Source organism: Colletes gigas, unplaced genomic scaffold (assembly GCF_013123115.1).
Source record: "Colletes gigas isolate AHSC1104 unplaced genomic scaffold, ASM1312311v1 Colletes_gigas_Sc00001, whole genome shotgun sequence".
In the NCBI taxonomy this organism is placed as follows: domain Eukaryota; kingdom Metazoa; phylum Arthropoda; class Insecta; order Hymenoptera; family Colletidae; genus Colletes; species Colletes gigas.
In genome coordinates this window covers 1,995,359-2,011,272 of record NW_025106630.1, presented here as the reverse complement: position 1 = coordinate 2,011,272, position 15,914 = coordinate 1,995,359, and the positions used below count along the sequence as shown (strand labels likewise).

The 15,914-nt window shown below is 32.2% G+C and overlaps 1 protein-coding gene across 1 annotated transcript; it reads right to left on the bottom strand.

The window, feature by feature from the left end:
* LOC122396182 (proton-coupled amino acid transporter-like protein pathetic) lies at window positions 1–14,392 on the bottom strand. The gene is made up of 6 exons (XM_043394356.1): window positions 14,298–14,392; window positions 13,439–13,589; window positions 7,917–8,362; window positions 1,940–2,103; window positions 1,665–1,846; window positions 1–72 (listed from the first exon to the last, which is right to left on the bottom strand). Exons 1-6 carry the CDS (start codon window positions 14,390–14,392, stop codon window positions 1–3), a joined length of 1,110 nt encoding a protein of 369 aa, XP_043250291.1.
* Window positions 14,393–15,914: the final 1,522 nt, after the last annotated feature.

The following is a 15,914-nucleotide window of genomic DNA, read 5'->3' as shown; positions in this document are numbered from 1 at the left end:
TCAGCATCCTTTCATTTTCACGCCATGGTATTCTCGGACGATGGACAATATACCTTCTGCAACTCCGAAAACCTAACAAGATAAATAGAAAACCTTTATTCGACCTGAAAAACTCGTTTTTCGTCCATAATATTAATTCAAATATTTTAATGAATAAAAAAAAAAAAGGAAACTTAATCTTGTATCAAAGATGCTTTCTTTCCTTCGAAAATAAAAATTAACATTTCTAATTCAATTTAATTTTATTCCAAATTGGATAGGTAAAACCCAAATATGGAATAATCGAACGATAGAATATACTTTCAGTTTCATCATAATTGAAACATTTTTCGCAAATGGATATCGATCGAGACAGTATCTGGATGGCGAAACACGGAGGCTTAATATCCAAGCGAAACCAATTTCAGACCAATTTCCTTGTGTCTCGTTAAACATTGGATAGCGTTTACGTCGAGCTAAATTATAGATCGAGTTTCATATTTTGTTTTACAATCTACGCGAAGAAATGGATAATCGATGCACGTGTTGCAACATACTTTAGATTCTGCGCGTCTATTAGGTCGATACTTCTGTTACTTTACGAGTATGATAATGATATAATGAAACATTGTCGAACGAGATTCATATTTTAAAAAACTGGTGCAGGCAGACGATGGATACGTATTGCTGAAATCAAAATTTGTTATCTCCCTTTCCCAACGAAATTGATGTTTCACAATTATTGTGTTGTAAGCTTCCTAAGGATATCTTCTGGTAAACTGATAATGTTCTACGCCATAGTTCATACAATAATCACCTGAAGATCTGAAAGTTGACATTCTCTTTCAAGGTTCGATATTCTTATCTCATTATCAAGAAGATGATGTTCAACTTTCCTGAATAATAAAAAGTGGACTTACTGATGCAATTTTAAGGACAATTATAAAATGTTTCGTCACAGTAAAATGAGTTTTAATCACTCTTAACAAGTCTCTAATAAGTTCTTGAATTAATATGAAATAATTTGATACTAGATATCAATATTGTTTTTCAATGTTTTTTAATTTGATTAATATTTCGGTAAAATCGTGTTCAAAGCAACTGTAATATTTTTCCTCTTATTCTGGTTCCGTTCAATGTAACAGAAAATATAAAAATTTGTTACCCTAAAAAAAATAGAATATGCTACCCTATAATTCGTTTAATAGTTTTGCAAGTACACTATTATTTTGTTATTAATTTGTTTTAATTGACTCTATATTGTTCATTTCCAGGATCAGAATCATCGAAAGAAATTATGGAAATCAATTTCATCACCAGAATTTAACTAACTAATATTACGCTTAGTTAAAGCCATAAAATTACCGAGTTTAGATTTGCAGAGAGAAATACCGTGGATATAGTATGTACGATGATTATACGCGATCATTGCAATCTAATAAAAGTAGTATTTGCTAAACGTTGGTATATTTACGAAATCAAGACAGAGGAAACAAAGCAGTTAAAGATAATTCTTAATCTGCTAGAAGGTACATTGTAGGCAAATGACACCTTATCGAAGCGTATAAAAATTAAGTAAACATCTGCCACTGACTGTTTTATGTACTGTAACCTAATATAAACAAGTTTTAAAAATTTAGACAAATAATTTCGTTATGTAAATAACGTCGATTTTCGATACGTACCAATAAAAGCATCCAGATGAAGGAAATGCTGATATTCTTTGCTAAAAGAAACCGTGTACTTCTTTCCCACTTTGTTGTTGTTTCTATTACTGTGGGAATTAATAACATCACGGTGGTCATGCTTATAGCTGCGAGAAGGCCGAGCAATGGAACCATAATCGGGACCGCGATGGCCAATATTGCTGTAAATTAATTTAAAAGGAACGAAAATACCGAGTGAAATGAACAATCGTTAAATTTAACAAAGAATTTCTCATTAAATTAATTTCGCTCACTTGTTGCAACCACTGCACCCAAACGAAACATAAATTTGCCATAACTGTAGGACTTAAGTTTCGACTCGATCATCGGCCATAATACCGAGTATGGCACGTAATAAGCTATTCCAAGCGAGAAGAAGATGGAAATAGAAATGGCTATTTTTACAAATTGAGCGAGTCTGTAATAACAATAATTTTAATATAAAATTTTATACAAAAATCATGATTTTTATGAGGTTTTTATAAGAAATAAATTGTACTTATTATAGTTTCTCCGATTCTATTTGATTGTTGGTGCACGTCCATTAATAATCGAAAGAAAATAATATTTTAAACGTAATAATACGTTACGAATATGAAAAATTTATTTAATTTCTACGACGGAAATTTTCTTTTATTCGTTATAGAAATAATCAGAAGCAAAGTGCACAGATAACTTCGTGCTTACACTTTCGTTTACTAATGTATGGAAACACGTCACATTTAATAGTATTTGCAGATTATATTACAAAATGGTATTTCATTTCTGCTGAGTCTAAGCAAGGACTTGGAACTTGATTGTAATTTGTAAAAATGCACTGTAGCTGCATCTCACGATAAAGAATATGCGTATCCAACGTTTTCTACATTTCAATGTGATCAAAGTGGTATTTCTTTATCCATGTTCCCATAATTTCTGTGTTATGAATGAAATTGACGAATGAAATGTAAAATCGAAAGACAAATGGAGTAGTATTTCATATTACAATTTTAAACTCTTCAGTGATATAATTTTGCCAAAATCTCGAAACACTGTGACTCATGTACATCTTCATTTTTACATAGCTATTGCAACTCACGTAATTTCTTAAATATAAATTACTGTACAGAGATTTATTTCGTTTTCAACCAATACTTCATATTTTAAAATCAGATAAAGTGATATTTATAATTTTTTAAGTTGAAACAAGTAACAAAACTTTTGAAGTTCATTAAATTATGCTCACTAAATTAAATAAAAGTTTCCATCGTGATCACGATTTATTAATAAATTAATATTTGCGAAAATACGTGCACAGAAATAGAATAAAACGATGTTTGTTTGGCTGTTACGAACTCGTGGCCCCTCGAATTAATTATGCCACTGGTAGGAGTTTTAACTCGACGTTAATTCCTATCGATCGCTATCAATGATCGAAACATATTCGACATTGCGTTTCCCTATCTACAGCGATATTCAATTTTAATCGAACGACTTTTCTCGCGCGATTGTGTCCAGGAGTTCCGATAGTCATTTAATGCGACATTGATCGATGTGTTTTTAATACTGGGCGCTTAAAAGGCTCTAGTCGATCCTCCCGATCTACGATAATTGCGTTTCAAAAAAATTCGACAAACTTAAATAAGCGACAAACTTGGAATTGCGTTTCCAGACAAGGTTCACGGGATCCTCCGATCTCGCTAGAAGTGTTTTCGCGAGTGCTATCCAACCTTAACTCAAATTACAACATTTGTGCAACGAATAAAACTTGTATTCAATTTTCTTCCATATTAAAAAAAAAAACACAGAGGAAATATTTATTCAACTATTTTACGTAAATGCTTTCTTTAAAATATTCAACTTTAAATATTGGTACTAATTGCATATTTTTATTCTGTAAATTTCTTAATTTAAAAGTGGATGGAAAGAGAAATAAATTTCAACTATTTTACGTGAATGCTTTCTTTAAAATATTCAACTTTAAATATTGGTACTAATTACATATTTTTATTCTGTGAATTTCTTAATTTCGAAGTGGATGGAAAGAGAAATAAATTTCAACTATTTTACGTAAATGCTTTCTTTAAAATATTCAACTTTAAATATTGGTACTAATCATATATTTTTATTCTGTGAATTTCTTAATTTCAAAGAGGATGGAAAGAGAAATAAATTTCAACTATTTTACGTGAATGCTTTCTTTAAAATATTCAACTTTAAATATTGGTACTAATTACATATTTTTATTCTGTGAATTTCTTAATTTCAAAGTGGATGGAAAGAGAAATAAATTTAGTAGACATCGATTCGAAAAGATTGATCGTTGTTGAACCACTGTGAAACGCGTCGATTTTTGAATTCTTGGTTTGCTTCTAGGAATTGCAAAAATCCGTTTGACTCATTCTGCCTAGTTCCTCGAACGCGCGAAGAAAACTTCATTGATCGGTAATTATCAGCGCGAGCGAATAAGTTGTTTGTTCAAAGTGCACCGAAAGTGGAAAACGTTCAATGGAATGTAGCGCATGTACACGTGCGTGTATACAAATAACGAAGCGACGCTAGATAAGGAAGTTTGCACGATAACGAACATTGTCGAGCGCGTGTAAATAGTGATATTGAGATTCTCGAGAGACTCATGCACGTGGCCTAGATACCAGACAAGTGGACAGATCGATGACAAATGAACCGACATCGTTTTCTAATCCGATCCAAGGCAAGAATACCGCAAATTTGGAAACCATTTTCGACGTTCTTCCATTTCGATTATCAAGAATTACATTCTCATGACCATACTTTCATTTGAGTAACAAATAACGAATAGAACGTGTAAGAATTAAATCGTGACGATCGTTCGATGGGCAATTTAAATTTTTATTTTTATTTGACTACCAGTTTACTTATACAAGTGTCCTTTATTTCTGACTCGACGTGAAATTACGAATAATTGTTGATATTATCGTGAAATTCTCTGGATGGTCTTTGTGCAACTGTTTCTTTTCTGGTTTTGAGAGTCTTTAACATTTATGATCATTACGATTTTTAAAAAATAAGGAAACATATTTCGGTATTGCCTTCTATATTTTTAATCGTTCGTAGTATTCCATTTGCTATTTTGGTCGATGCTCTCATAAACGATAACGACTCGATCTATGTCCAAATCTCGTAAAATTAGATACCATCAAAATCGAGGATCATAGTGTTGGAACGACTACCAAAAGTATAGTTCACGAGTCAAGAACGTGAGCAAAAGTCTTGTTGCAAAACAAAGAAGACGTTTCAAGAACATTATCGACGATGGAAACTTACGGTAGCTTATAGTGAGTATTGCAAATGGCGTAATCGCCTATCGATTCCGAGTAATTCGATTCTAAGCTCGCCATATATCACTCTCTCGTTCAAATATTCACAGCGCAATAAACGACAATAATAATAAAAATCAAGTTTGATGTACAAGCGATAAATGCTCAGTGCAACGGATTACTTAAATCCTAGTACATAATCCAAATTTCTATTAAATGTCTTAATCCACCGATATCAATCTGCAAAGACTAATCGACCTATCGACTCTACGTTATATCGACTACTGCTTCCTTCTGTTTGATCGTTAAACAATTACAAATAGTACCGATGGAATGTGCAAATTAAATCACGTCAAATGTTGTGCGTTAGTTTCTCAAAAACTATTGAAAATAAAATTAACAAAGTTTCTCTTTATTCTAACTCCCTAAAGGTGAATCCATTTTATTAAGTTTTCTTTTCGACTTGTGAAAAAGGATAGTATTGTTATCGAGAAAAATTTCGAAAATTTGAGACGAAAAATTTAGTCTGAGCTCTTTCAGATCCATCACTGCACTAAGCTATTAAGTAGGATAATATTAAGTGCTGTTATCTAAAAATTCGATAATTCGAAACTAAGGAAAATAATAAAAGTTCAATAAATGTTTCATGCAAACTTTTCGAAGGGGACTAATACTGTGCAACAGACTGATGACGCAGTAAGAATGACTATACAAATTTTCGTATACTTCGCAACATTTGAATACTTCAAACATTTGCGTCACGTATTTTTTCGAGAACAACATTAACAAAATAAAATGATGAAGTGGTGTGGATTGAATATTATTTATCGATGTGCGTAAACGGCGTCTGTCCAAAAATCGAGTGAGAGGATTAGGACTTACAAGAGAGGTTTCCCAGATATCCAATTAATTTTGAAAATATTTCGATTGGAACTCGAGAAATTTGATATTATGAAAATGTCGTCAAAGTCCGCCATTTCTTCGTAAATATTCTTTTAAATATTATTGAGATAGAAACAAATAGCGAAAGAAATTGCTAATAATTCGTGCAATAACGTTTACTATAGTACTTTAATGTTGCAAATGTCGACGTGCTCAGAGTTCGATGTCTTCTGTAAATTTCCATTGTCCGTGGACTTCGCAAATTCCTTCAATCACTCAATTAATTTTCATAGACACGACCATTCGGGATAACGCATCATACATTAATGTTATGTTATTAATTAAAACGATAAAGCTTATCGCACGAGATGTCTGATTACGATGACATCGGTACCGATTTTAATAGCTATCCAATAATTTCGCAAAACCGATTCAACAGACTAATTCGACGTGAGACCTAGATTACGTCGCGACAATTATCGATTAGAAAGATATCATCCTGAACCAAATCGATTACTTTTTCTCGTCGATGGCGAGAATTCTCCTTTTATCAGATTTGAAATCCCGTTGTTAAATACTCTCCTGATGTGTCTATGTTTTAGTAGTGTTTTCACCATATTCGTGTTGTTTTCCTGAATTAAATGCTTCTTTTAAACTGTTGAAAATGTGGGATCCTAGATTTTTTATTTTGTTAAATACTCATGTAAGATAAAATTTGATGAAAAAATGTTTCGTACAAAAGTTTGTTCTTTCTTTGCGTGGAATAAGAATCTGTAAATAGAAATATAGGTTTCTATTTTAAAAAACAAGGTTAGTAACCTTGAAATCGTTTAACAAATCAAAAATAAATAAAATAATTGTGTTTTCTCCTTGAAAGTGGGCATCTTTTGTATTTAAAATTTTTCCTGAAAATGTGTTGCTTTCGAGATGTTTAGATTCAAAGTTTTCCAACGAACACCCCTGTATTTATTTAATTATTTTGGGAAACTTATCGTTGTTAAATATCGAAATAATTCCAAAATAACTTCCAAGGAATTAATATACCTATTTTCGAGTTGTGAAACCGGTAGCTAAGGCATATAATTTTTAATAAACCAGAGGAGACTGATACACATCGAATGTCACAGTTGTGGAGTGTCTACGCGCCTTTTTCCCCACTTAGAGTTGCCACAATATTTTACAATCGTGGATTTTCCCGATCGAGTAATATTAAAAATGACTTTCGTGTGTTTTCGCGTTGCGTCAAAGTAAGCATCGCTCAACGCAAGGAAAAACTGGCATGTGCATCAGTCATTGAAACAGGATAATCGGTGCACTATGCTTTTTCTTCGTTCCATTCGGTCAAATTATCTCAAAATCAACATTCTGAAACGTGTACAACGCTTGCATAAAATAAAGTGGGAAAATGTTCTGCAAATCCAATCACAGATTTAACTCCTCGTTCGTTTTGTTAATATTCTGTGATTAGGCTAGTCCAATTTTAAGCTTGACTACTTTTTCTGTAAATGCCAACAGTTAATTGTGAATAGTGCTATTTTGACAAACACCTGTAATCTTTATTTTAAAATCAAGCTAAAACCGAGACTAACCTAAACCTAGTCAGATGATTAACACGCTCCTCGTTCGTTTTGTTAATATTCTGTTATTAGGTTCAGGCTAGTCTAATTTTTAGCTCGACTACTTTTTCTCTGGATGCTAACAGTTAATCGTGAATAGTGTTATTTTGACAAACACCTGTAATCTTTATTTTTAAAATCGAGCTAAAACCTAGACTAACCTAGACCTCATCAGATGATTAACACGCTCCTCGTTCGTTTTGTTAATATTCCGTTATTAGGTTCAGGCTAGTCTAATTTTTAGCTCGACTACTTTTTCTCTAGATGCCAACAGTTAATTGTGAATAGTGTTATTTTGACAAACACCTGTAATCTTTTCCCCCAAATCGATTACTGTAAAAATTTTAAAGTTCATTGTTCAATTCTGTTCCACCATAGCCTTCCCCACAATTAGTGAACATGAATGATTGGATGGAAGGAAGTGTCTGGAAATGTGAAATGGAATAGGGACTCACATTTCCTCGTTCGGTAGATTCTTGATCACCGTGTCGCAGGTGTCGTTCATGTATTTGTTGTAACCGAGGAAGCCGAATACCGTGTACATGCCGGTATTAAACAGCATGTTGAACGTTACTATCCATGGCAAATGGAGCGGATTCTTCATCGAGTTCTCCAACGGCATGCACAGGGTCACGTTGTGCAGACCGTACAGCATCAAGTTGCAATACATCGGCACAGGCATCACGTGCGTGAACGCCTGCAGCCTTCCAGGATCGGGAATATCGTCGAGCAGATAATAAAAGGCGATGCAAATGCCGACGAGCATGAATAGAAAACCCACTATGGAAAATGGTGTCAGGTACGCCAGGTTCGGGACGAAACCGAGTCCACAGGCGAAGGGGAACAGGGCCAATATGTAGACTCGCACATCCATTTCGAAACCGGAAAGGAACTCGATCACCTGGAACACAAACTCGACTTATACTTTCGTTGGAGCCAAGACAAAACACAATTTTGAGAACTTCAATTTTTGTACGAACGACAAAATACTTCGAAGGACCATCGAATTAGATCCACACTAAATTTTTAACATTTTCAGTGCTTCTATTTATTAAGTATTAATTTCTGGTATGCTATGTATACACTGTTCTTCATTGGATTTTATTTTTCATTAGATTCGCGTTGAGTTTGAATTTTTTGGTCGCGAAAGAGAAGGGGTGTTTTTTAATGAGAGTAAATTAAGTCTCTATGCGACTCAGAATGATAGTAAAATATTAACCAATTTCTGGGTATGGATAGTCATTTTGATATGGAAGAAAAATTTGAGCAGTCGAAGACGATTTGCAATTTATAACACGGGATTATAGTTGGAAAACAGAATTTTCCTGGGTGGACTTAATTTCGTGGACTGTAAATAAGTAAAACGAGAAATATTTAGTAAAAATGGAAAATTTATATGGTAATTATTTAGAAAATAATATAATTAAAGTATTTGGGTAAACTACTGCAAGTTTGTGCACTGTAATCTAAGTGGAATATTTTTTATTTTGTTTATTGGTTCTCTTGGGTTTAGAATATTTGTTTTCGATACTGAAAATTTTCTAAGAAAAAGAAGGAAGGTCGAATGGCAGTTTTCGTTCGTCATTGGTAAAGGCATTAAATCGCTCGAGCAATAATATTTAAGTAGCTCAAACTTTTTACGTATTCCGAAAGTGGTTTTGTAAATGCAACGCGAGTAGAACTGCGGTTGCAGACGTCCTCTCGATATGCATCAACGAATCGATTGAAATAAAAATATTCAATATGAGTACGAGGCTGTATTTCGCAATTATAAATGGAAAGTTTTGTACAGAATTCATCGTGAATTTGTATTATTTACAAAAAGTGTAATCTGTAATAATAAATCGGATGACGCTATTAAATCAATGAAAACTAAATCTCTTGAAACATCTCACACCGTGCTTTTTGGACTTTTACTGTTTCTCGAGGGTACGAAAACGGAGGATACTAATTTTTAGAAAATGTAAACTATCGTTCGTTTCGTCGATAGCCTATGAAAAATCGCTCGAGCGACCTCAGCCTGAATCCGTCGATAGAGAAGGACATTAAGGCTTGTTTCTCACTTGCTGAAAAGAGGTGGACACGTAGAGCATGTATATCACGGCAGCCTGGAAGTGAACGATGCACACGAAAATGTTGGTAAAAATACCGAAAATTTTCCCATACTTTCGAATCCACGGAGGACCACTCTGAAACGAGACCTCAGCCGTTTTGGCGAAATCCAGCATCGGTATGCGATTGCGCCTACATAACACCTGAGAGTTTCGCACCTGCATCCAAAGAACTCGTTTTTAGACACGATCTCACCACTGTTCGATTCTTTCTACAATTAATGCTCTGCAAACATTGGAATCGAGAAAGAAAACGATCGCTGGAAATCGTGTAACTTTTATCATTGCAACGTCACCAGACATTCTCATTTTTATATTTGTCAATTTTATATTTAAAACGATAATGAAATTGGTTTAAAATTCTATAGTTACCATACTGTAATCAATAAAATAAAAATAAAAGTAAACCTAGATTGGTGATCATCGATTGGGGTTGCTAATTCATGATCGAAGAGCCCTAATAATAGTAAATAGTACATCTTGAACTATCCAATAGTTTTTAATATTTGACTTTTATCATTGCAACGTCACCAAATATTCTCATTTTTATATTTGTCAATTTTATATTTAAAATGATAATGAAATTGGTTTAAAATTCTTTAGTTACGATACTGCGATCAATAAAATAAAAATAAAAGTAAACCTAGATTGGTGATCATCGATTGGGGTTGCTAATTCATGATCGAAGAGTCCTAATAATAGTAAATAATACACCTTGAACTATCCAATAGTTTTTAATATTTGACTTTTATCATTGCAACGTCATCAGACATTCTCATTTTTATATTTGTCAATTTTATATTTAAAACGATAATGAAATTGGTTTAAAATTCTATAGTTACCATACTGTAATCAATAAAATAAAAATAAAAGTAAACCTAGTCTGGTGATCATCGATTGGGGTTGCTAATTCATGATCGAAGAGTCCTAATAATAGTAAATAGTACATCTTGAACTATCCAATAGTTTTTAATATTTGACTTTTATCATTGCAACGTCACCAGACATTCTCATTTTTATATTTGTCAATTTTATATTTAAAACGATAATGAAATTGGTTTAAAATTCTTTAGTTACAATACTGCAATCAATAAAATAAAAATAAAAGTAAACCTAGTCTGGTGATCATCGATTGGGGTTGCTAATTCATGGTCGAAGAGTCCTAATAATAGTAAATAGTACACCTTGAACTATCCAAAAGTTTTTAATATTTGACTTTTATCATTGCAACGTCACCAGATATTCTAATTTTTATATTTGTCAATGTTATATTTAAAATGATAATGAAATTGGTTTAAAATTCTTTAGTTACGATACTGCGATCAATAAAATAAAAATAAAAGTAAACCTAGATTGGTGATCACCGATTGGGGTTGCTAATTCATGATCGAAGAGTCCTAATAATAGTAAATAATACACCTTGAACTATCCAATAGTTTTTAATATTTGACTTTTATCGTTGCAACGTCACCAGATATTCTCATTTTTATATTTGTCAATTTTATATTTAAAACGATAATGAAATTGGTTTAAAATTCTTTAGTTACGATACTGCAATCAATAAAATAAAAATAAAAGTAAACCTAGTCTGGTGATCATCGATTGGGGTTGCTAATTCATGATCGAAGAACCCTAATAATAGTAAATAATACATCTTGAACTATCCAATAGTTTTTAATATTTGACTTTTATCATTGCAACGTCATCAGACATTCTCATTTTTATATTTGTCAATTTTATATTTAAAACGATAATGAAATTGGTTCAAAATTCTTTAGTTACGATACTGCGATCAATAAAATAAAAATAAAAGTAAACCTAGATTGGTGATCATCGATTGGGGTTGCTAATTCATGATCGAAGAACCCTAATAATAGTAAATAATACACCTTGAACTATCCAATATTTTTTAATATTTGACTTTTATCATTGCAACGTCACCAGACATTCTCATTTTTATATTTGTCAATTTTATATTTAAAACGATAATGAAATTGGTTTAAAATTCTTTAGTTACGATATTGCAATCAATAAAATAAAAATAAAAGTAAACCTAGATTGGTGATCAACGATTGGGGTTGCTAATTCATGATCGAAGAACCCTAATAATAGTAAATAATACACCTTGAACTATCCAATATTTTTTAATATTTGACTTTTATCATTGCAACGTCACCAGACATTCTCATTTTTATATTTGTCAATTTTATATTTAAAACGATAATGAAATTGGTTTAAAATTCTTTAGTTACAATACTGCAATCAATAAAATAAAAATAAAAGTAAACCTAGATTGGTGATCATCGATTGGGGTTGCTAATTCATGATCGAAGAACCCTAATAATAGTAAATAATACACCTTGAACTATCCAATATTTTTTAATATTTGACTTTTATCATTGCAACGTCACCAGACATTCTCATTTTTATATTTGTCAATTTTATATTTAAAACGATAATGAAATTGGTTTAAAATTCTTTAGTTACAATACTGCAATCAATAAAATAAAAATAAAAGTAAACCTAGATTGGTGATCATCGATTGGGGTTGCTAATTCATGATCGAAGAGCCCTAATAATAGTAAATAATACACCTTGAACTATCCAATAGTTTTTAATATTTGACTTTTATCATTGCAACGTCATCAGACATTCTCATTTTTATATTTGTCAATTTTATATTTAAAACGATAATGAAATTGGTTTAAAATTCTATAGTTACCATACTGTAATCAATAAAATAAAAATAAAAGTAAACCTAGTCTGGTGATCATCGATTGGGGTTGCTAATTCATGATCGAAGAGTCCTAATAATAGTCAATAGTACATCTTGAACTATCCAATAGTTTTTAATATTTGACTTTTATCATTGCAACGTCACCAGACATTCTCATTTTTATATTTGTCAATTTTATATTTAAAACGATAATGAAATTGGTTTAAAATTCTTTAGTTACAATACTGCAATCAATAAAATAAAAATAAAAGTAAACCTAGTCTGGTGATCATCGATTGGGGTTGCTAATTCATGATCGAAGAGTCCTAATAATAGTAAATAGTACACCTTGAACTATCCAATAGATTTTAATATTTGACTTTTATTATTGCAACGTCACCAGATATTCTAATTTTTATATTTGTCAATGTTATATTTAAAATGATAATGAAATTGGTTTAAAATTCTTTAGTTACGATACTGCGATCAATAAAATAAAAATAAAAGTAAACCTAGATTGGTGATCACCGATTGGGGTTGCTAATTCATGATCGAAGAGTCCTAATAATAGTAAATAATACACCTTGAACTATCCAATAGTTTTTAATATTTGACTTTTATCGTTGCAACGTCACCAGATATTCTCATTTTTATATTTGTCAATTTTATATTTAAAACGATAATGAAATTGGTTTAAAATTCTTTAGTTACAATACTGCAATCAATAAAATAAAAATAAAAGTAAACCTAGTCTGGTGATCATCGATTGGGGTTGCTAATTCATGATCGAAGAACCCTAATAATAGTAAATAGTACATCTTGAACTATCCAATAGTTTTTAATATTTGACTTTTATCATTGCAACGTCACCAGATATTCTCGTTTTTATATTTGTCAATTTTATATTTAAAATGATAATGAAATTGGTTTTAAAATTCTTTAGTTACGATAGTGCAATCAATAAAATAAAAATAAAAGTAAATCTAGATTGGTGATCATCGATTGGGGTTGCTAATTCATGATCGAAGAGTCCTAATAATAGTAAATAGTACATCTTGAACTATCCAATAGTTTTTAATATTTGACTGATCGATAAAAGTAATTTTATTGAACCGTGATAAAATTAAAAATGCAAGTCTGAGTTACCTACCAATCCCACAACTGTGTGGGTGCATAACAAGCCTATAAAAATACTGCAGATTATTGACATCACGTAGCCGGATCTTCTGAATCCATTTGGCAGGATGAGCATCCCATTTCCCACCGAGGCTTTCAGCAAATGCATCATTGCAGCGAAATCTCTAAAAAAAGAATTTTGCAATTCGATCAGAAATAACACGATACTTGCTCGTATAAAATATCACCTTCTTTCTATAAAACAGAAAATAAAAGGCTTCGACATTTTAATTTCGTAATTATTCGATTCAGTATCGGTACACAAATAAATTTTCTTCCGAATACACGTTCCTCTTTGGGGCACCTGTTTGGCCCCACACATTGTCAATTTTTAATCAAATAAATTTCAATTTGAATCATTGAACATCTATCAGCCGACAAACAAGAACCTAACTTATATGTATATATCTTACCAAAATTTTTTATTTCTACATACTCCACCGAATCGTTACAATTGTTTTCTTATACTTTTTCTTCAATTTTTGTGGTTCTAAATAAACATAAATGCGAGATTTACTTTTCCCCACTCTTCAGTCTAACCGTTAATAAACGTAAACTTTCATGCTCGCCAATAATAAACGTTATCCAAAACATGATACCGTAAACATTGTCCCTTTCCCCGTTGGACTCGCTAAAACGTTAACTAAATTTTAATGCGTCGTACGGGGACTCTTTTTCGCCGGGCTGTGTTTAAAATTCTCGCTGCAACCAGATCTCGTTGCGAGTCGAGGCACAACGCGATGTCATTGTTCATTGCTTGTCAAAGGTGTATGTGGAAACACCGATTCGACGTTAGAGAGAAAAGAAAACCGTGGAAAATGTGGTTTTATTACGTGGTCAGGGGTCCTGGGGGACGATGAGCGACGGGATCGTAATCCTCTTCCGCGTCCCTGTCCGCGGTTTCCGTGGTTCTCGCCTTGGAGAACATATCATCGGGAAGGAACGCAAATAAATGGCGTTACGAAGTGGGTCTCGCGAAGCCTCACTTGTTGGCCATATCACGAGTTCCGAAGAACTCCGCAAGGTCCTTCGCCCCCCCCCCTTCGATGAAATATCCGGAAGTTTCGTTCCTGGACTTCCAACGATGTCCGACAGGTGAAGGCGACTGAATTTTAATCGACGACCTCGTGCACCGCCGTGCAATGACAGAGTTCCGTAGCTTGACCTGAGACGATTCTAGCTGAGAAGATTCAACAACGAACAACCATACTTGTTCCCTGCACAGAGTTTTTAGCGTAAAGTCCGATCTGCGCTGGGTTATTAATTAACGCGTCGATTGCAAAAACTTTAGCGAGTGTTTTGAAAAGACTAAGGAATAATTATTGTAGCATTCTCTAACTGGACTGTTGTTTGTCTATAAAAATTATTTAGTCTTAATTATTATTTATTTATTCACGGGAAAAAGAGATAATATGATCGCAAAAATTTTATAGGATCTTTTGCAACAGCAGTCTTTTGAAAAGACTAAGAATAATTATTATAGCATTCTATTTTTTTTTTGTATGTTCTAGGATCCTCGAGGGTCTTTAACTGGACTATTATTTATTTATCGAAACTATTTAATCTCAATTATTATTAATTTATTCACGGGGGAAAAAGTAAAAAAATCGCAGAAATTTTGTACGATCTTCCACAACATCAGTGTTTTGAAAAGACTAGGGAATAATTATTATAGAATTCGATTTTTTTTTTTAAGTTTCTGGGTCCCCGAGGATCTCTAACTGGACTGTTGTTTGTTTATAAAAATTATTTAATTTTAATTATTATTCATTTATTCACGGGGAAAAGAGATAATATGATCGCAAAAATTTTGTACGATCTTCCACAACAGCAGTGTTTTGAAAAGACTAGGAATAGTTATTATAACATTCTATTCTTTTTTTTAAGTTCCTGTGGCCCCCGAGAATCTCTAACTGGACTTTTGTTTGTCTATAAAAATTATTTAATCGTAATTATTATTCATTTATTCATGGGAAAAAGAGATAATATGATCGCAAAATTTTTATACGATTTTTTGCAACAGCAGTGTTTTGAAAAGACTAGGAATAGTTATTATAGTATTCTATTTTTTTTTTGTATGTTCTAGGATCCTCGAGGATCTTTAACTGGACTATTATTTATCTATCGAAACTATTTAATCTCAATTATTATTAATTTATTCACGGGGGAAAAAAGTAATATAATCGCAGAAATTTTGTACGATCTTTTACAACAGCAGTATTTTGAAAAAACTAGGAATAATTATTATAGTATTCTGTTTTTTTTTAAGTTCAAGAGTTCTCGAGGATCTTTAACTGGACTTGTTATTTATTCACGAGGCCTTTAGTACAAAAAGAAGCAATATGTATGGAAAAGCAAAATAAAATTTATGTAAATATTTATGTCAATAACCGGGGAATCTGAGCACCTAAAGAGCTTTATTCGAATAAGTAAGATATAAAATATTGATT